This window comes from Neopsephotus bourkii, unplaced genomic scaffold (assembly GCF_033783945.1).
Source record: "Neopsephotus bourkii isolate Nb327-2 ecotype Australia unplaced genomic scaffold, CSIRO-AGI_Nbou_v1 NB_369, whole genome shotgun sequence".
Taxonomy (NCBI): Eukaryota; Metazoa; Chordata; class Aves; order Psittaciformes; family Psittacidae; genus Neopsephotus; species Neopsephotus bourkii.
The window spans coordinates 581,911-604,408 of record NW_026900875.1 but is presented as its reverse complement, the minus strand read 5'-3'; the positions used below and the strand labels follow the sequence as shown (position 1 = coordinate 604,408).

Genomic DNA, 22,498 nt, shown 5'->3' with positions numbered 1-22,498 from the left:
TTGTCAGGGTGTTGATATTTTGATAATCTCAGGCTGAGTAACAAAGAGTTGCTCGAAATCTGAATTCATGGAAGTGTTGATACAACTCTTAAGCAGAAATCCTGGCTCATAAACAAATTGCCTATTTCCTTTGAAAGTCTTCTAGTGCATAAGCAAGAGGCTTGCTGAGCCCACCCCATTGTTGGACCTTGGCATCCTCCTCCCAGCTCTGGGGAGAGCAAGCAGCTGATAGGAACTCTAATACAGTCCCTCCCCAGTGGACTGGCAGCGGGAGATGGGATCACCCTGGGAGTCAGGGATCATTGTAACCAAGTCGAAACAAGCATGAGTGGGCAGCCAGAGCAGGATGTCAGCAGCACAGGGTTGTTTGAAGGGAGCAAAACTGCCCATGTGACTTTGTGAAAATAAGAGTTTATTCTTAACCAGAATTTGTTCCCTTTTCCCTTTGCTTAACTGATCAGTTTTCTCCTTTTGTTTCTTGAAAGGCTCCTATAGCGAGTCCATTGATGAGAGCTGCTCTGGCTAACCTGCTCTGAACCTGGCTGCAGCAGATGTTTCTGATTTTAAAGGGAACAGGGAGTTTTATCATCCCAGTATGTGCATTCTCCCTCCCAGTGCCCAGCTCCCTAGGAATGAGTCCAGTGGTGGAAACTTGCATTTGGTTTCCAGAAGCAATTTATTGGCTGAAGAGGCAAATTAACCAAACCAATGGCTCTCACAAGCAGGAGGTTAAATTTTCCTGTGTCCAAAGCAAAGCACCATGCAGAGGAGCTAAGCAGTGTGGCCAGCCATGGTTACAAGTCCATGTGTTTTATAATGCTGGAATGGTGATGTGTAGGGAACCCCCCAGCCTCAGCAGTGCCCTCTTTTGCTTTGGTTTTCCATTGCTGCCTACCGCTTTGACATGCTGGGACATGTGGCTGCCTGTGGGGAGAGCCGGTAGTGTGGAGTGGGGCTGTCAGGCAGTGCTGGAACACTAAGTCTCAAGCTGCATATTGCAGAGCTGGAGATTTCATGTTTAAGACTTGGAAACAGGGAGAGAGAAATCCTGTCTGCGATTTGATTTGAAATGCAGACCCACAGCTGCAAACATTGTGGATATCAGCCTTTCACTCAAAGAAATGCCCTTTCCAGTATCTCTTGGGCCCTGATAGGCTTGTGAGGAGCGATGATGTCTTTTATTAGTCTGACTTGATAGACAGAGATGAAAACCAGACAAGCTTTCACCACACAAGCCTTTCTTCAGCCCTGTTTTCTATGGTGCATTAATTAGAAAGGATTTCCTGGGGATGTAGGTCCTTTTTTTCATTGTGGAAGTTTTTTCCCCAGCCCTACTGGGTCTGTCGAACTGCATTTCTAGGTTCAACTACATTTATACATGCCCTTGTTCCTGCTTTATGATCCCTGTATAAGCCTGGGTGACTTTTATTTCCACCTGCAGTAAAACCAAACTGAATGATGTGATCCCCAGCACAGGCACATCCTTAGCAATTTGCTAAGGAAACCACTTCACGCTGGAGGTGATATCCCTGGCAGTGTTTCAGCTAGCTGGATTTCTGCATGCTGTGGCACTCCACAGGGCAGCTGGCAGACACTGCTGTCTCTTGGCAGACAGTCACAGGAAGGGCAAAGCATTTAAAAGATGCAGGGCAACCTCTGGATATTTGAGGCAATGCTATGCAACCCTGATATTTTGCAAATCTGGGCACTAAAGATGTACTTAAGGAAATCTCCTCTCATCCTGTGTCTCTTTCAGAAACCGGTGGAGATAATCCTGTTGCAAAAGTTCCTTCTGGGCAGCCCCTGGGATAACTCCTAAAACATCTCGCTCCCGGAATGTGACACAGTTGTGACATCTTTGTATGTCAAATGCTGGGCTTGCAACTACTAGGAATCCTTTCAGCCCATTACCATATCATATTAAGGAAAAAGGAAATGTATAACTTAAACTTCTGTGTTTTGTGAGTTGGCTAATTCTCCATGTAGACTGTGAAGAGGAATCGGGATGTTAAAGCTGAGGGAGGCAGTTAGCCCAGGCTGTCACAGTGTTGAAAACAGGTTTCTTCTTTTAATTCAGTAAGGTAGATAGATTTGAAATACCTTCAATGCAGGGTCACATTGTCTTATGTTATGTATATATTTGCTGAGCCCAGGAAAAGGTTGCTCCCCTGTGAGAATTCCTCCATGGTTTGGGTTAAGTTACTTTGCCTAAAGTTTCTCACCTGTAAAACAAGAGTAACACAGATCGATGCTTCTGTATTTAACAGTAGGTTAGTTACAGCTAATCGCTTGGTGAGTGTTTAGTTCTGTAATTATGATCCGAGTTAAAGCTTTGCTTGTGTTTCACATTATGGAAAGTCCTTCCATAGAATTATAGCCTCTTGAATCGAATGCTAATCCTGTTCAAGTATGCTTAAAACAAGCATCCTGTTGTTTTGTGGTTCTTTGTGGATGTGCTTTCATGTATCATGTAAGCATTTCTCTAGCAGACTATTACTGCTGCAGGAGGTGTGAAGGGAAAGAGGATGTGCCAAGGCACAGAAATATTCAGTAAGTACAGACCATTAAGAGATAGTCAGAGAGAAGGGGAGAGGGAAAAAAGATGTAAATGCAGCTTTTAATTTGGGTGGAAAAGGGCATGGGAGCTTTTATTAAATTACTAGCACTTTGTTCACTGTGACCCAAACTTCAGGATCTCATGGTGGTCATGGGCGGCCTTAGGCAGGCAGGGATTTCCGATAGTCTGTAAAGCTATTTTCTCTCATTTCTGGTATGGGTTGGTACCACTCAGGCTAAATTTATAACCTTGTGGCATGGGTCCTTCCAGGCAGCATGGTAGAGCTCACGTACTGGATCTGTGAGTTATGAATGTACCAGTATTGTTAACGTACTGTTAACAACTGGAATAACAGAGTTGACGGCCTTTGTGTTGCGGGAAACAGTTTATCATAATCTGTGCCTTTGTGACCTTCCAGCTGAACCAGTGCTGCTGATTCATATTGCAAGTGACTCCTTGACAGTCACAGACCATACAGTTGACCTTTTGGCATTAATACGCACTGCAATTAGAATGGATTTGTACCTGTTGTCTGGTGCCAAACCACAAATGTGTTTAAATATTTGAGAGTCTTTCCTTCACAGCAAAAGGTAAATACGAAGTGTATGCACTTGAGAAGAAAATGGACACTTAAGACTTTTTTCTTACTGTTTCGAAGAACAGTTGTTCCCCTGGCATCCAGGTAGAAAAAGTTATCTCTGAAATCACCAAATAGGTGTCACAGAGTTTGGAAGATCTGGGGTTTGCATGTCAGTCGCTTCCGGCTGGTCCTATATTTATAGGGTGACACACAGAGCAATCAAACTGGAAACTAAATTAAATAGCTGAAATATTTTATGGCAACCAAGTAGAGCATTTCTCTCTGTTTTTCTGGAATGCACCAGCCCACACTGCCACTCAAAGTAAACAAGGAATAATGTGGTTCTATGAGGGCAGTTACTGATTCTTCACAAAGGTAAATAATGAGATGGGGAATAGGAATATGAAACTAATTATTAGATTTGGTTTGTTAAACAGCTGTTAAATATTATCTTTTCTGCATACTTCACTTGGGAAATAGCTTGGGGATGGCAGAAACACTTGGAGCTGCTCAGGTTTGGTCTAATGTGAATATGCTCCAAAGCCTTTACTTTGTTGCTGTAGTCAGGTTTGGTAATTCAGTGTTCAGTAGCAGAAATATTGATTAGTTGAAAAGAGTTAGGACACAGGTTAAAAAAAAATCCCTGCCAGAAATTTCTGTTGGCTGCTGTTTTGTTCAAACAGTTGAGTATAGTAAAATAAGAATTGTTACCCTCCATTTGCAAGTGCCATGTTAAATAGTCATAAACCAGGTGCTTTTTTTTTATCTCACTAACATCTACATGTTCCTGTCTGTGCTGCAAAGCATGGCTCAATCTTTATTAGAGCCATGTACCACTCCTGTGATGCATGGGAGAAGCTTCATTTATCCTTCGCAGGGAACAGACTTGCATTATTTGCTTTGTTAGGCAATATTCAGTGGCAAAGCAAGAAACACAATTCCCAATCCAAGCTTTTCAGTTCCTAACTGCGAGGACCATGCCTCAATATCAAGTCTTCTGACATGTTGAGCCTTCCTCATTCTTTCCACTGCCAAAATAAAAATGGGAAAAAAGTGGAAAACTGAGCAAACTTTGCTACCTTAGAAGCTGCAGAGTGAACTGTTTGTATAATTGAGGATGCCGGATGCTCTAGGGTGCTTATTCCATCCCTTGAAGGGAAGAACTGGGAATAATTCCCAGCTTGGAGACTGACAGCTCCTTCTGGTCTCATTGAGGGATGGGGCTGATGTGAGTCTTGGTGGCCTTAGCCATGCCTGATTTCCTCTCATTTCAGAGGATTCAGTTTACTTATTCCATGCCAGCATGCCATTCATTATGTGATGTGGCTGTGGCATGCATGATGCATCCTGAAGCTATGACATAGCCACTCCTGGCACAGAGAACGTGATCCTGAAGGTTTAATGCATTTTCTCCTTTTGTGCGTTGTTGGGCGTGTATTTTACCAACTGGCCAGGGAAGCATGGCCACAGAAAAGTCTCTACTAAAAGCTCGCATCTCACCAAGGCTCTCTTCTTTTCCAGGTGGTCCCAATGCTTCCCAAGCTGCTCTGTGAGGAGTTATGCAGTCTCAATCCCATGCAAGACAGACTGACGTTCTCTGTGATATGGAAGTTGACTCCAGAAGGCAAGGTACCTCAAGTAACAGACAGTCATCCTGCTAATCAGTCCTCCCTTGGTGGCCAGCCCCTACTCTTCTAGTCAGAGTGGTAAAATGCCGTTCCTTAACACCCAGGTGGACAGGAAAGGACTTACTGGTGAACAATACTGGAGGATGTAGGACTGCCCCTGTATCTTGTCTTACTGATGAGATACCATGGCACTTCAACTGGAATAACCTCACAACAGGGTGGGAAAGGAAGAATATTTGTATGAATTTCAGGAACTGAGAATTTCCTGCTTCTTTCCAGGTCACCTATCCATTTAATTACTTACCTTCAGCAGCAAGTCAAAGCTAATGATTTGGGTGGGACAAGATATTCCCCCCTGACTGCAGCCCTTCCTTGTGCACATAGATAATTGTGCAATGCACTGGATGTGGGCAGTATCCCTTTGTGGCCTCTCTGGTAAACAGACTGTATCATTCTCCTTCATAGCTGCAAATTACATAAATACAAATAAAACATGATAGCTCTTCAGCAAATGCACAGCTCCATCCTCTGCATGTGTTATTTCCGGGCAGCAGTGGAGGCTGTCTATCAGTGTAGCGAGCTGCCTTTAGCTGCTTGCCAGATCTGCCCAAGTCTTCATTTCTTACCTTGATCCTCTTGCACACTCTGTTGCTAATCCTAGCAATCTCCTCTTTGGTGATCACAGGGTCCCCTTTCTAATCGAGGAGGGCTAAAGACTGCCACTACTGGAGGACTCTCCACTCTATGTCAAGTGCACTTTTTGTAGTCAGAATTATTTTGTTTTTTTAACCAAAAGCTATGACTTGTGCTTATGCACAACTCTTTCTGTGGAGAGTATTTCTTCTGCCAAGTTGGTAATTCTTCACAAAGATTAACTTTACTTCCTTATTATTGTCCATGATGCCCAAAAGGATACTGAATCTTGTTTTGTGCTCTAGCAAAATATAGTTGCAGTCCTATATCTGTATTTCTCCAGTGAGTCTTGCTGTGGCACCAAGGTGGGTTGTATTTGTTAATTGTGAAGAGCATTCCACTTCCCATAGCGACAGCATGATTAGTCATGAGGCCTTCTAATAGTAGCTACTTGGTAGGCCTTTTATTGGCTCTGAGTGGTCTTTGAACAGCTAATAGTCAAGTCTTAATTAAAATAAGTCTTCAATTAAATGTTATCTCTTGTCCCCTGCAATATATACGTTATTTGCTTTCCAGACAGTGTTCAGACCAACCCTCTGTGACTAAGTAGAAAACAGAGGAACTGTAGCATCTGCCCTACACCTGCTCAGGGAGCTGATCTTTGGAGGAGCAGTGGTCTGGGCTGTGACCACGCTGCCCCTTGGAAAGCAGGCTCCCTGCAGCTATCTCGGCAAACTGGTTTCTCCTAGGAGGCCTTTGAGGACTGTAGTCTTAATTGAGGTCACTTGATTCGAACATCAGGTGAAGGCTGGAGAAGAATTTACTCCTTCCAAGAGGAAAAGTGGTTGCAGGGCTTTTGCCCAGCAGGGCATTCTTGTAAGAGCTTATCTCTGAGTTGGGACAGAATACGTCTCCTGTATTTCTAGGTCTTGCTATGTATTACTATAGCCCAATGTCAGTGTAAACAGGATCACATGCTTTCTCCCAGACTCTGCTGGGTGAAAGGGAGGTGAGTCAAAGGCTCCAAAATGGTGTTTGAACCCCAGCTGGTGGTGGAGAGCCATGAGAACAATGACACTGGGGACAGAGCATTCCTCAGTGAGGGACATATGAGACCAAAAAGCACTTCACTGCACCCCATGTGCACAGTAGTATCACAAACTTCAGCTGGCAAAGCCAAGCCAAGCAGCACTACTGGAGGTGAGAGCTGCTCTGACTTCCCACTGTTACTATTCTGAAACAAATAAGTCTACAGTTGATACATTTCCCAAAGAAGAGTCATGTAGATTCCTCGCTGAATGTGGCTTTTGATAAGTTTGGTGTATTTTTAATTCTTCTTTCTTTTAGAAAAATAATGCCAGGTTTAGCCCTTTCTGGAAGACAGGTACACACTTGTTGCTGTTGCTTTTGGGTTCTGGTGTTTTTCTCTTCTAGAGTTTATTAGCTGTAATGTTGCCTGAGCAGCACTCCGCATAGCTCCATGAACTCAAGTGGGATAGTCTGGCCTGATGTATCTGAAATGACTTTCTAAGGGCAGAGGCATTAACCATATTGTTGCATCTGTGCTGTTCTTCAGAAGCAGAGCTAGGTGTTTATAGGAACAACAGAGCACATTCTTGTTTGGATGCAAAAACAAACTATGCAACTCTTCTTTTTAAGTTATTGCCTGCTAATGTTTAAAGCACAGCCCTGCTGGTTCCTTCTACTAGTGAGGAAGAAAGATTACTTCACTTTGAAACAACCTATATAAACAACATGTCTTCCAGGCTTGAAACTGTTGTCATCAGCCAGGACATGATATGGACACTGCCTGGTGTGGACAAAGTCCTCAGCCTCCTGCAGAGCTATGTCACACCCTCAGAGATACCTGTGTTACCAGGGACTGTGCTATCAGGAGGGTTTTGGCTGAGCCACACTGACTGCCATCACATGATGTGCTGGGGACTACAGCTTTTTCTCAAAAGCAGCCAGAACTGGGGGAAGCCTTAACCTAACCCTAGAAATGTCTCAGATACTGATACTGTCTGGAGTCCGGGTGCACCAGGCTTCCTGTGATGGGGTAGACCTTGCAGACCAGGCCTGTGGGCTACTTGTAATCTCCACTGCTCAGTTTATAACCCCAAAATGTTGCTCCTCTGCACTGCTTTGCCCATCCATCAGCTGCTGGTACAAAACGTAAGTCAACTTTGTGCAGCTTTCCCAATAGAAGCAGAGCTTGCCCATTCCTCTGGTGGGGTTTCCAAACAAGGGACACAAGGCTGTGGTTACCCAGAGTCTACTGGGATGGCCACTAAAGGCAGAGATGGAGAGCATTTCCAGGAAATGCTTGGATGATGGGTATGTTAAATTAGCCTCCCACACCAAGGCTGAGTCTGGCAGCTCTGCTCGCTACACACAGGGATTACTGGACTGCACAGGGCAAAATGCCTCTGAACTCCATTCCTTGCCTACGTGACATGTGTTTAATGCATCCAGGCAATCCTGGTGAGAAGGTATTTATTGGGTATGTCAATAAGAGATTTCTCAGGGTTATCACTGTCCAGTTCAGTTTGCACCTGTTAGAGCCACTGCAGGAATGAAAACTGGGCACTGTGTATCATGCCACTTGGTTGCCTTTGAAAGATCAAGAACAGAAAAGGAGTTGAGGAAACAGAGAAATATAAGAAGTTTAATATCTGTTTGTAATGGACTGCTCATCCCAAAGCTTTGCAGAATGTAGCCTGCTTGAGATTTGAAGTTCTGGTTAAATTCTGGGGGCCCAATGTGCTGTAGCTCTCATCTTACAAGGGAGTTATTGGAGCTGTGAAATATTTAGCCTGTTCTAAGCAAGCAGAAAAATTAGGTTTTGCTGAAAGCTTCAAGTTCAAAGAGCAAAGGAGAAATCCGGTCTATTGCCTCCTGCAAGGGACAGAGAGAGCTCTTGGAAGCCAGTGCCAGAAAGCAACGTGTAGCTTCATGTAACTCATGTAGCTGGCTTTAAGCGGTAAGCTGGGGAAAGTGCTTCTCTTCAAAATTACCCTTCTGCTTTGTGCCCTGTCCTTAACCCTTTTCAATACACATGTACTCACCTACTTTATAAAGCAAAATAAGAGTGCTTTCCAAGCACAAAATATTTAGTGTGAGATAATATAACAGAGAGGACCAGAATTGATAATGACCTTTGATGAAGAAATTAATAACTGGAGATGGAAGAACTAGCAGAGAAGTGGAAGTACTGCCTGAAAATGTTTGAACAGCAAGTTCGAAAAGTTTCCTGTTACAACTGGAGGGTCTGTAGGAGTGCTCAACTGAAATGAAGGCTGCTAAACGTTGTTCCCAGATCATCTCAACAAGAAACACCATCTTTTTGGTGCCTGAGTACCATTCGTGTCTTACTGAAGTCTGAAGTATCTCTATTGCCAACTGGTTAATAGTCTGCAACTTGCTGGAAGCGGATAATTGAAAGAGCAGTGCAGCCTCTTCCACACCAGAGATTGTGCTTGCTTAATATCAGGAGGTATTTTGGGTTCAGCAGATTTCATCAGATGTTGCTGACTGACTGGACATCACCACAAGAAGCTGAACCATGTTTAATGGGATGCATCAGAGTGCAGAGCAGATGCTGCTAGCAGTGTCGCAGCATCTCTGTCCAGCTTTGGCACTTTCTCTACTTTTCTTTTTCCTTGGCATAGAGAAAGGGGCACGCACAAAATAACCATGAGCCAGGGGTCAGAGCATTTCACATTGCAAGACATCACTTGCTGCACTTCACTGTTAGGACACTTAAGAATTAGAAATGAGCTTAAATGCTCTGTGACTCTCAGAGCTCTGAGCCACTGAGTTTTACTGCCCGTATGTTCTGTGGGGCATAAGGGAGGGAGGCAGCAAAGGTATCTTGGGGATCAATCCTTTTCTGTTAAGAAGAGAGTTTACCTTTCTGAAGCAATGTCCTTGATGAGTCTGTCAGAGAGAGAGCTGGCTATTCTCCCTGGACACTGTCACTTGCAGAATTTACCTTGTCCTGTTGTGCTGATGAACGGGTAAGGTGGCACTTGGTAGGTAAGGCAAAATTACGATTCTCCATTCATTCTCTGAGCACTTGTGCATTGAATGGTTTATTGCAGACGGCATCTCTCTCTCCAGAGCCCTCATGCCAATGCTTTTGACTTTTCTGAAGAGCCTTTGACCCTTTGTCCTTCTGCACTTTCTCACTGGCTTGATGAGCTTTGGACTCATATATATCTCAGCTGAAAACAGATTTTCCTTTCTAGTTTAAGAAATAACTCTGAATTGCTACTTCTACATTCTGTTACAGTTTTAAATAGAATAATTTTATAGGTGATTTATAGATTATTTTCCTCTAGATTCCAAAATCAGTGACTAGCCATCTCTCCTCCAGACTCACCAAAGTCCTACTCAGGCACTTTCACAGGTTCTACTCAGACACTGGGATTCCTGCAGTACTCCTGAAACCAGAGTATTTTAAGGCCAGCCGCTCGTTCCCTGCTGCTCATACTTTAGTCAAAGAGGTGGAATATAATCTGCTGTGTTTCAGATAGGAGAATCTTTCTTAGAATCTTAGAATCAGCCAGGTTGGAAAAGACCTTTAAGATCATCCAGTCCAACATTTACCCCAGGACTGCCAAGTCCACCACTAACTATGTCACTGAGGGCATCTATATGTTTTTTGAACACTTCCAGGGATGGTGATTCCACCACTTTCCTGGGTAGCCTATTCCAATGACTTACCACCCTTTTGGTGAAGAATTTTTTCCTAATATCTAGTCTAAACCTCCCCTGGTGCAGCTTGAGGCCATTTTCTCTTTTCCTATCATTTTTTACGTGGGAAAAGAGACCAGCCACCTTCTCTCTTCATCTTCCTTTCAGGTAGTTGTAGAGAGCAGTAAGGTCCCCCTTGAACCTCTCTTCTCCAGACTAAACAATCCCAGTTCCCTCAGGCATTCCTCATAAGACATGTGCTCTAGGCCCATCACCAGCTCCATTGCCCAACGTTCTTGCATGTTGTTGCACATGGGGTTTGGAACTAGATGACCTCAAGGTCCTTTCCAGCCCTATTCTATGATTCTGTGTGCATCTGCCTGTTGCCACTCCTGCAGCTAGTAATCTTTGAGTCAACTGGTTAATTTTAACTCATAATGGGCTGTAGTTCTTTGAGCTCTATTAAAGAGGGAAATCAGGTAGAGGAGGGAGATCTAAGCAGTTCCCTATATGCACAATATATTGTGCATATACATGTTACTAGACGCTAGAGGCTCTATATGGGCAAAAGGCCTGATGGTCTCAGTATGAGAAGACCCTCGCTTTAAGATCACAGTCAGTGGTTAGGTCTGATGTCATTCCTTCCAGTGTTTATACAACTTCCCAAGCTTTTGTGCCCTGGAAGAATAAGCCCTTACATCAATTTACACTTTCCAATTTTGCAGATCCTTGATGAATGGTTTGGGCGGACAGTCATCTGCTCCTGCACGAAGCTAAGCTACGACCATGCACAGAGCATGATTGAAAGCCCTGAGAAGGTGTTCTCACCTGAAGAACTACCCCCTGTCTCCATTCAGCACTCAATAGCTGAGATCCAGCAAGCTGTGCTGAACCTGCATCGAATCGCCCAGCACCTCCGCAAACAGCGCTTCATTGATGGTGCTCTGCGCTTAGACCAGGTAAGTCCAGCTCCACTGAAACAATTTCATGTTGTACTCCCTAAGAATTTGGTGATCAAATAGAACCTCAAGGGGAAGGTCAAGACTGGAATAGAAAGGCAGGTTTGAGTGCCATGTCTTTTTAAGAGCAGCATCAAATTACGTATCAAAAGCACTAAGCAGGATGAAAATAAAAAAGTTCCAGGAGGGGTAAATTTTTTCAACATTTTTCAAAATCCTGAAACCCTGCTGGACTGGGTAAGTAACTCATACAGTAAAACAAATCACAGTGGTGTCATTCATTGTCAAGCAATTCAGATATCCTTAGTGCACATTTCACTGTGAAAGGCTCACCCTCCACATTTATTTCTGTGCTTGCAATCCTCATGTTTTCCACAGTTTTCATAGAAGTACTCTGGACAGGGAAAATGACTAAATATTATCTAAGCTAATACTTACAAGAGTTGGGTGTGTTTCAGAGAAAGAGATGCTAGTGAGGAGATTTTGTGCCTGGGGTGATTTAAATAATCTTGTATCAGTTGTGGTATGTGTCATTTCTATTTTACAAGTAGGTCCAGTTATTTTAGACTATCACAGCAAAAATACTTTTGCATTTGAAGTTCAGCTGCCCTGAGGTAGCTTCTGACAGTTTTTGTGGATAGGAGGTTCCAGTAACTTACAGAACCCAGTGGCCTTCCTGAGCAGGAGACAAAATAATCTCTTAATGTAAGGAAACTCTATTGTTTCATTTTGCAAAATGAGCATGAGTCAATATAAGGATATTGCTGAGAAAGAGGCCAGTGTACCGAGATATGTAAACAGGACTATTGTATGTAAGAGATATGTTGTAACCCTTCCATTTTACTCAGTGTTGTAGTGTTGTCTCTATTTGCAGGAGACTCTTAATTTTAACAAAATTGTTGCAGACAACAAGGTCAAGGAGTGTCTGAAGTCAGACATAAGGAATGTCTGACCTTCCCCAACATAGCACGTGGCTTAGTCTGGTGAAGCTGCTGCGGAAAGGAGGTAGTGTGCTTTCCCCCATGTCTATGATGGACAGGGTGACACATTTGTATCCTGAGTTTCAGTAGAGGAGATTGGGTTATATTTTAGGATAAACTTTCTATAGGCACTGGTATGGGTATATGCTTATAGGTATATGGCTATAGGTGTAGGTATTGTGGTGTCTGAAGCTATCTTGTCTACATCTGCTGTAGGAGAACTTGGAGGACAGGTTAGGTACATGTAAGTGAGCCTGGAGGCATTTGCTCAGGGTCCCTCCTTGCTTTTTGGAAATCAGATTCCCACTTTGAAGTCATGAAGTTTTCTTAATCCTCTTTAGGAAGAGAAGCTTCCCTTTTTGAGGTTTGTCATTCAATGGCTAATAAGCTGGGCTTTTGTTCACAAGCACACCCTGAATGCTTAAGAAACATAAAAATGCCTTTGCACTTGATGAGCCAACTGGGAAGCCTTGGAGATGTTTGGGTTGGAACAAGAGTCCACAGTGACTGGGAGCCGTGGCCCAGAAAGGTCACCAACTGCATTCCACAAGTCACACTTACAGTGTAGTGCTGCGCAGTCACTGTATGTGTCTGAGCTGAGTACCTGTTATCAAACTAACCTCAGGGAAAATAAGTTTTAAAACAGCTGTGACATTTTCAATGGGAGGATTTGGCCAGGGAAGCATCCTGTTCTGGTGATACCCAATAAAAGATTAGCGGTGTTTTGTTTTGCTTTGTGCTGTCACGGAGAAGCTGTTAAAGAACATATTGGAGCATCATTTGTGAGATCAAGCTTAAAAGCCACTGCTAAGGGCATCAGAGAGGGCTGATTCCTACTTAGCCTAGTTCATAACCAACATGATCAACTGAGTTATATCTCACAAGTGGCACTTGATGTTGCACGGAATTTCCCACCCTGTCAAGTCTCAGAGTGAAAGTAATGGTCTTTGAGACTGAAGAGTATTTTAGTTCAAGGGACACTTGTCACCATACTTACTCTTCTCAGGTATTGCCTTGATAGTTGTATTTCAATAAACTGCATCCTCCCCAGCTCATGGAGAAAGCATTTACTGTAAGGCCCAAGTACAAACAGTATGTAAGGAGTGGGTGTGTGGACATGTCCAGCCCTGGACATGGCTGGACAAAGCAATCTGTAGCTTTTAATAGGAGATGAGTCCCTCTGCCTTTTGCTTCCTCACTTCCCTGAGTTCCCATGGATGCAGTTGTTTGCTGGGTCTGATTTCCAGCCCTGAGCAAGTGAACAAGCGTAGGTCTGAATGGGAAACACACCTTTCTAATCACTGGACCTCTCACTGATTTCCTGTTGAGTAATGTAAATTCTGAACAATGGAAGACAAACTCCAGCAGGAAACTATGGGCAATGAATTATCAGTTTCCAAATAAATATGTGAACAAAGGAAATGATCATCCCACGGTCTTAAGGGAGGGGGTGGCAGGGCATTGATGACTCCTGTGGTTTTTTTTCCAAGGGATATGAGCCCTCTTCCTATACATTGCATTATGTTTGAGATCTTCTACCTTTGGGTCACTCCTGATTGAAGAGTGATGTTTTGGGTGGGTTTATTTTCTTACATCCACCCTGCCATTTTTCAGTGTGATGTGCTTTTATGCTTCCTGTTCGTATTAAGACAATCACTGGGGTAAGAATCTCCTGTCCTTCTTCGCTACTGGCTGTGATGTCTTGGGCTGGTGCTCTCCCTGTCTGCCTCAGTTTTCTCTTTGGAATGATATTGATCTCCTCTACGATATGTGTATAATTTAGGATTTACTCCCGAAAACTAAGAATATCTCTCAGCTAAAGCCATTCATGGGCATATCTTTATAATAGCAAAAATACTGGTTGACCAGGGAACTCCTTGCACCTGACCTAGGATGGCCCCACAGTAAGATGAAGCAGAGTCAGGCTGGCCGTGCCGTGGTGAGGGGAATGTTTCCTGTTTGAGTGTTGCTGCTGACTTTTTATGACCTGGTGTGAGAGCAGCATCTGCTTGCCCATGTTTAAATATTTTATCACTGATTTTAGAAGCAGGAATCTCTGTAGCTCATCAGATGAAGAATGTTTGTTTGTTTGGGGTTTTTTTTTTAATAGCTTGGGAATTACGTATCTGGGTCACACAGAAGACCTTGAGACAAATTACAGAGGTAATACACAGTCTTGAAAGCTTAAGACTTATGGATTTTGTGTCAGTATATATGTGTCTTTTGGGGGCTGTGTAATTTTGAATTCCTGCCTCAGTTCGTTCCTTGGCAACTTACATACCTGTCACTCTTCACCTCCCCAAGCCCCTCTCCAGTTCCTTTCATGACTCTGCAGAGGTCTGTAGAGGAATCCTACTGCACTGTATCTTGGGTCTGAAGATCTTCTTTGCAACCAGAGCTACACATATATCGTTCTGTGGGATCCTGCTGTCCCCATAGGCCCCTTCTGGGATGGTTTCCCTAGTATATGGTTTCCTCTGCTGCCTGCCAGCTTCCTAGCTCCAAAAGGCAGCTGAGCACTGAGTTTTATAGAGATTTAAAGTCTTTGCACCTTAAGCAGCTAAGGAGCTTATGAAACTTTGTCCACACAGGGAGAGATTAATGTATTTCTTTTCCTTGTCGTTTGGAGCTGAAGCTTTAGATGTACAGGCAAGAGGTGTCTTGTGCTGTGACTTTGAGAAAAAATGTTCAGATATTTACATTACTGTATTCCCCCCCGCCTGCTTCCTGCCCAGGACCATGAAATGCCACCCCTATGCTGCCCTCTCACAGCTCGTGGTGCATCCACGCTATAAACTGGAGCAGGGATTTGACCTGGTTTAAAAACCAAAGTGAGCACAACCCACAACTTTCCTTTCTTTTCCTGGCCAGGTTACTTTGAAGCTGGACCATTTCCCCAAACCACAGCTTTTAGAAATGCTAGCGAGAGAATCGGATAGAAACTCGCTTTTAACAAAAACCATCAAGTTTGCAGAAAAGCTCCTTAGCTCCAGCCTGCCTAAAGGAGACCTGACAATAAATGGTTCTCTGTTTGGCCTAAACAGATTATAAATGAATCACAAGGAAAGATGCCTACAAGAAGACAGCTTAAAAAGGATTTCTGTGCATATTTAAGATGAGTATACCCCAGGATGCTTATCTGTCTCTATGACAACTGTCTGTGAGCTGAGGGGTGGCTTTTGTTGTGCCAGTGATTCTGCCTTTGCCAGTGCACTTTTACGTGGGTGCTCAAAACACTGGCATTGACCAAAGTTCATTGTGAGAACAGCCTAAGCTGCATTTACCTTAGACTAGTTAATGACATTAACTTGTTCGCTAGAATAGCTTTTCTCCTTGTTTTCTGCACAACAGACATTCAGCTTTGCAGGTGTGTGTGAAAAAGGAAAAAAAAATGGATAAAAATGGTAAAGGTGGGAAAGTTACACAAATTTAAGGTTTAAATTGCTACTGAAATGGCCTCATTTCTCCTTGCTCTCAGCCTGTGTGTTCTGTCACTATGTGCTGTGCTCAGTCTTGTCAAGTGAGCAATGGTTGCTTTTCCCTGGGGGTCTCAATTGTTTTGAATAAGGTCATAAAGGTAGTAAAAATTGTATTGTTGTAGCTTTGTACTATACTGGAGACCTGACCTATGGTTCTGTCCCATGGCTGCTGGGAATGAGGAAATAAGTGATATTTGAGAATAACTTTGTTTAATTGAGACTCCTGAAGTATTAGAGTACATCTGCTGCAGGAAATAGAGGGAAACAAGCACAAAGACCTGCAACACTAGATTGTGTGCAGAATACCAGCTCAAAACCACCAAGGTATATGGCATACTGGGTACATTAAGCAGCTCTGTGTAGTTTTGAAGCTCTCAGAACTGACTCTGCCTACTTGAAGAAGATGGCTTTGAGAATTTGACTCAAGCCATTCACACATGTAAAATGAGGAGGAAGAAGCACATTGTACGTGACACTCTGTTGGGAAATTTCATATGCAGTTGTGGCTAATGGGGTAGGGCAGAAACATATTTTTAGACAATTGCTCCTGCTAATGCTGTTTAATTGGGAGTCTCGAGCTACAGATTAATTACTATCACCATTAAAATTTTCCAATATGAATGACTGCTGGAAATAATTAGGGGAAATTATTTTGTTGTATTTCCTGCCTCATATCTGTACAATAAACATTCAGGTCTTTTCTTCTTGCTACATGAAAGTAATAAATATTTTTACCCTGGTTAAGCAGTCACTGTGTGCAAAATACAATATAGTAGTGTATGAACAGACGACACTTTGGGTTGGAAGAACTGTTTCAGTGAGACAGCAAAGGGTTGTAACATTGTATAGACCTCAGTTAACTGAATGTGCCTATGTTTTCCCCAATAGCATGATCTGAATTTATGTCTTAAAATGCTGCTGGGACAGGAAGGCCATCCTGTCTTTAGTACTCCTTGGTGTGATGCCTGGGTTGTCTAGCCATGGCTGTTGTACATGCTGCGCCTTCACACTCTCTTTCGTGCGCCTTTCTGGGGAGGAGTAAATGGCTTTGCTCCAACCTCTGACTCCAGCTGCATCTCTTTGGGGAGTGTTGCTTTGTTGGGTTTTTGGCCAGTCTCAAAGAGAAAGTCCTGGTGCTCATCACCTAGAATGTAACATTGGTACCAAATTAATTTGGTTCTGAGATTAATTTTCAGGGTAGGTTGAGGTGTGTACCTGCTGTGCCATTTGCTTTGGCCCAAGAGAAAATCCAACAGATCCTTTTATGAAGTTGTGAAAGCTCCATGATACCTCCCTTAATAAGTCGTTACAGAAACAGTACGTGAACATGACAGCAGACGCAGGGTTGCTGTATGATGGTGCTGCAAGATAAATGGAAATGCAGAATGACAAGCAGCATTCACTATTCACTTCCTATCACAATTCCACCATTGTTTGCTCCTTCTCTTTGATGTCTGGTTAAAGAGACTTCACTGATACCCAGAATGGGGACAGCAGGTGCTATATGATCATTATGGACAGTTGCTTATACTGTGTAATACATAAGGCAGCTGGGGGGACGTTGGATGTACTTAGAGATTAATTTCCTTTGGGGATTTTGTCTTTTGCATAGCCCCAGTTAATATGTCAAAATGAGCATCTAAGGCTGCAGCTTTCTACTGGGGGATACCACCCTTTCCTGCAGGAGTAATTGAAATGCATTTGCAAAGGTGCTTTAGCAAAGTAGGAATGATTTTCAAAATGTCTTTCCTACAGTACCACAGAGGAACATGTACTTTGCAGGGCAAATATGAAATGTCATCACTGTCATCAGGAACAGCTAATGGCTCAGGTCAAGCAGTTTGCACACACCAAGGTTGTACACAGGAAAGAGGTGTTGTGGGGTCATGTTATAGTGGGGGTCTGTGTCGGCTGAGCATCTGCCTGCTTGCATGGAGATGTTTATATTGCCAGTAGCTTTTAAAATATTTTGATTAAATTAGGATTTTGAGTGGAAAGAACCTAATCTTTTTCCCTAGGATTTTAATGAAGTCCTCCCAGGGGTGTGAGTAGGATTGATGTCCTCACACATGTCCCACCGTTCCCCCCATCGTTCTTTTACAGCTGAGCAGCTGTGTCCCAGCAGGAGCAGGTGGTGAAGTGGTCGAGCTGGCTCCAACAGGAGGGGGGAGTCAGATGCTGGAGCACAGGGCTCTGCTGTAGAGTGTCGTGTTGGGAGCCACCAAAGCCAGATGTCTGGGCAAGCACGGCCAAGAAGGAGCTCCCCACACAGTGGTGCTCTGGCATTAATTTACCATCGGTAGTGCAAGAGTGGGTTATGACTTTATTCTTCCCAGAGTAAGCATTCCAGCCACCAGCTCAGATATTCAAGTTCTATGGTGATGCATGAGCATTTTCCTTCGAAACAAATACAGCTTAACCTTGACTTTTATTAAATCTGCCACCAACCTGCAAGCTTAGAAACTTCTCAAAAGAAAAGGGGTCTTATGCTTTAATTTTGAGTTGCTGTTTGACACAGCAACAGCTTCTTTTGTCTGCCAGCCTCAGAGCAAGTGTCAGAGGGAAGGATGGCTTCATCTTTCCAGGCAATGGGAATGGCAAGAAGAGGTGAAGAAGTTGCCTGAGCTCACATGGTGAGTTGGTGGCAGAGTTGGCAGCACAGCCTTTTTCTTATTGCCAGGGCAAATTCAATGCCTTAGGCCAATGATGACCATTCTCTTCCTCACATTTATTACTGACAGCTATTGAATAGGAACTGGGTTTTTGTTTCTACTATTTATTGCTGGCCCAGTTAAGATCAGAGGTTTTTTATCCCAGTTCTCTACAGGTGCATCTCATGGTGCAGAGCAGAGAAACAAGCCACATCAGCACAAAGGGCTGAACTGTGGCCAGCACCTCTCTGCAGCGCAGTTGCTATCAGTGTATTTCATGAGTGGTCTCTCTCCCCAGTCCTTTCAGTTCTCAGGCTTTTGCCTACATGTGCCAGGACCAAGCCAGTGTGCTGTTGCCCTATGGAAGTCTCTCTTGTTTGCACAGGACAAAGTTGTAGTGGGCAGTACTTCATCATACATTATGAATTGCTTAGCTTTTTCTATTGATTGAATCCACTTGGTGATCAGCCGTTGTAGACCGGGGTGAGTTGGCAGCCATCTCACGCTGACCTGCAAGTAGAGTTGAAGGTGTTTGCAGGTACTCCACATTCACACATGAAGTAGACATCTCTTGGTTTTTTTGGACTAGGTCTTGCCTGTGCTACTGTGATAGGCAGCCTGAGATCACTCGCTCATAGGGACCTCATACAGTGCCAAATAGCATCTGTAAGGGAAAGGGATAGCATCTGTGGCAGGTGGTGGCTTAGTGATGGAATGTGTCTCAAACATGAAGCTGATAGCTAAGGTAAACAGAGAATTCAGTGCTTGATCCAGCTGAGCAAGCTGCTGACTGGTATTTTGGGGGGTTGGTAGAAAGAGTAGTGGCTTCTGCTGAGTACATTGAGAGGTGTTCAGGATGGAAAAACTGGTTCTCAATGAAGCAGAAACAAACTGGTTCTTCAGTGTCTCTGATAGCAATACAGATAAAACCCAGAAAAACGTGTATTTTTGTAGAAGTACATGGCGGGTGACTGCTGGGAGGAAATTCTTATTTTACATTTTCTGCTGAGGCAGTAGTCCTTGCTCTGAGAGTCTTGCCCTACAGTTGATGGTGTTTTTCTTCCCCAGCAATGAACAGACGTCATCAGAAAGTCTCTTGTTGTTTCAGATTCCGTTTATCACATATTTGAGCAGAGACTTGACAAGGAGTTTTTTTTCAGGTATTAATTATAGCTGACTGCATGGTTAATCCATCATTTTCGTCAGATGGAGTCACTGGGTGTAGAGTGATGTGACTTCAAATGTGATCAGTCTGCCATAGGTGAAGTTGTAGCAGTTCTTTGTCAGAGCCAGTTCTGTTTCACCTGATATTAAATGGAAAAAAGGCTAATTGTATAATGACAAAAGACAACATTTGGAAGGAGATGAAAGATTCAGACATTGCAGTTTTGTGATTTCTCATTTCAATTCCAAAGTGAGAGGAGAAAAAATTCTTGCTTACCATGGCCACAACTCATTTTATCAGGTGTCTCTGGGCATGATCACTCCTGAGTACTAGGATGTTTTATCTTTTCTCATCCGTAGCTTATGGATGGTGAAGGACAAAGAAGCTCAGAAAGCACCTGTGGTTTCCCTTCCTCTGAAATGAGGCCACAAGAGTCTTAGCCAAGATTCCAGCTGGCTGAGCTGAGAATGAAGCTGATCTTGCCCCATCTGAGGAAGCCAGCGCCTCCTGAAGTCCACTTTTGGGTTTATCTTTAAACATTCCAAGTCCATGTCTACTGAAATTAGATGCCCTGCTAAAGTTTGCAGTGATTCATTGGCAGTACATTTTGTTGAGCAACTTCTTGGTTTTGTTTTGCAAGCTTTGAATCTGTCCTTTGTACTCTAGATAATTTATCTTGCCCTTTTCTGTGTCTTCATATGGTAATAAGGAAGTTGTTCAAGCATATGAGCGTAACTCAGACTGCAGATTTCCCTTGAATATGTAATTGCACTAAGTGGAAGCATGACATCTCAATAAGGTTGTTGGTCCACATTGTACATGTTTCTAAGATTTGTTCATACCTGAGATTTGGGAAGGACGTTCTCCCTGAATATGCTCCTTCTTTGTGCAGCACTGTGTTCACTGGTGTGAAACACTCTTGCTTCCTGCTTCCATCTTAAGGCACAAATACCCATCTCTCCCCAAAATGCATATTCTCAAGTTGTTGTATTGTCAGCGTCTGAAAACCTGACTATTAAACTTTGTCCTCTGAAGGAAACGCATTCTATTTGGATTTAGGCTGGTAGCAGATTGCATTTATCTAGTTACCAACCAAGCTGGCTGCAGTCCGTTACCCATCTGTGGTGGGCTATCATTAAATTGATGGTCACTTGAAAACATATAGTCTCAAGAACTAGCTGGATTTGAGTGGTTTGAGAGACTTCAGGCACCTGGAAGAAACCAGCCATGCAGAATCACTGTGAAGGGGGTTTTGTGAGCAATTCCTTTAACTGGCCTTGAAAAGCTTGTTTCTGTCACAGAAACACAAACTAACCAAGCAGTCACTGTTGTTTGGTTTTTCAAAAAAGCAATCTAGCCTGAATACAACAAAATTTAATTTGTGCCTTCCTCAACAATTGAAGGAAACTGGCTGCCTCATGGGTTCCATCCCTCTCATCAGGCTGACCTTGGGGGACTGCAGAGCTGTAGCTTGTTGATGTCTTATGCCAATGCTGAGATCAGTCCTCTGACTGAGAAATTCTCAGTCTCATGAGTCAACAGGAGGTTTTGTGTTAACTTTAAGGCTTCAGTTTCACCTCAATTTCAAGGTCTCTGTTTTAATCTCAAGACTCTCCTTGTTTTTCTGAGAAGAAACCCCATTGATCCAGCTAGCCCTTTACTTCTGATTAGCATGTAAGAGTAGAATCTGACCCACAGCAGTAGGAAGTAAAAGGCTTAAAAAGCTAAAATGAGATTAAAAAAAAAAAGAAATTTATTAAATGATTTCTCTGTCAGTGATGTGTTTAGCAGGTATAGAAGACAGAATGGACTAAAACAGGCTTTGGCATTTCAGAAAGTGAGTCATTTTTTCTGTTGCATCATGTATAAACTTTTCCCTTCTCATATATGTATGGTTGAAATTACTTTGAGGTTTTGAATTTTCACTTCAGCTCTCTGTTTTTTATTTTCAAACATTACCGAGAGTCATGGTTGATAGTCTTTAATACTGTGCTCACATTGCCTTGCTCTTTAGTATTTTGTGGGTTTTTTTTAAATAAACCAGTGAGCAACATACAGGCATTTAAAGGAGCTGGGAAGTTACTGATTTTCCTGTTCAGGTAGGAGTAAGAGGTTGGTGTATTTGACGGATCCAAAACATGGTGCCAAGAGATGCTGCTGTCAAATAGCCTTTAACACAGGGGAGCAAGCTTGAGATCCTTTTGCAGTGTGGTCATCTCTTCAAATTCTCAAGCATTTGTATAGGTTCCTTGGAATCAGTTTAAAGACGATGAACATGGTGCTGTTGCAGTCAGCTGGATAGCAGACAAGTTTGTCTTTTCCTTCAGAGTGCAACCCTCTGAGGTTCTCCATGCTGAAGGAATGCTATTGCTCAGTGTCCCAGGAGTTTTAAGATAAAATCTACAGCAGACAATGAATACCGAGAGAGGCCAGATAGAACCATGGTATCTAAATGGATACCGTGGTCAGGCCCAGCACAGAAGCCAGTTGGTCTCTACATGCCAGGACCAACAAGATGTTGTATATGCTTGTTGGGGTGAGGATATCCAGCAGATAGAGATGTGTTAAACCTGCCCCTGTGCACCCATCTTGTAGGAAGAAACAGCTATTCCTCAGGGTGAGCTTAATGACATTCTTTCGAGTTCAAAGCTAGCGTCAGCAGCTGAGCGTTGCAGGAAAGAGAGGACTTGTCCTAACCCATAAGCAGTTGGGCAAAGTAACATCATCTGGGCTTCACCCTTTCAGGAAAACTGTTGAAAGGCAGAGAGCTTCTACAACTGACTTTTTGGACTGGTGGGTTTCTTGTACAGCTTTCACTTGGTACACTGCCAGGCCTGGTTCATCCTTACTCTTGCTGTAGCTTACTTCAGACTCAGCGCTGAGGATTAGTAGTTTTGCTGTTAAGTAGCCTTTGTAACAATGCTAGCATAGTGATGGGTACAAGATACAATTCAAAGGAGGAAGACTTGCTGGAAAGAGCTTGAACAGCCAGGAAATGGGTGCCACCACAGGCATTTCTCCTAACCCTCACTGATTTTCATTTTGAGAGACTTCTGTTTGGGGAAGGTTGTTTTTTATTTGTTTGTCTAAAATAAAAAAATAAATAAATCTTACCCTCCTTCATGAAGCTGCTGCCCCAGATGCTTTTAGATCTAGTGTGCGGCTGCC

The 22,498-nt window shown here is 43.2% G+C and overlaps 1 protein-coding gene across 5 annotated transcripts in view; it reads left to right on the top strand.

Annotated features, from left to right (window-relative positions):
* The window catches only part of DIS3L2 (DIS3 like 3'-5' exoribonuclease 2), a 201,042-nt gene that overhangs the window by 120,609 nt on the left and 57,935 nt on the right, over positions 1–22,498 (top strand). For 4 of the 5 annotated variants that reach the window (XM_061348746.1, XM_061348749.1, XM_061348748.1 and 1 more), the window contains 2 exons: positions 4,659–4,766; positions 10,822–11,055. In XM_061348746.1, the coding sequence (XP_061204730.1) occupies positions 4,659–4,766; positions 10,822–11,055 (342 nt within the window). The remainder of the gene's footprint in view (positions 1–4,658; positions 4,767–10,821; positions 11,056–22,498) is intronic. The other variant, XM_061348747.1, reaches the window with a different exon arrangement.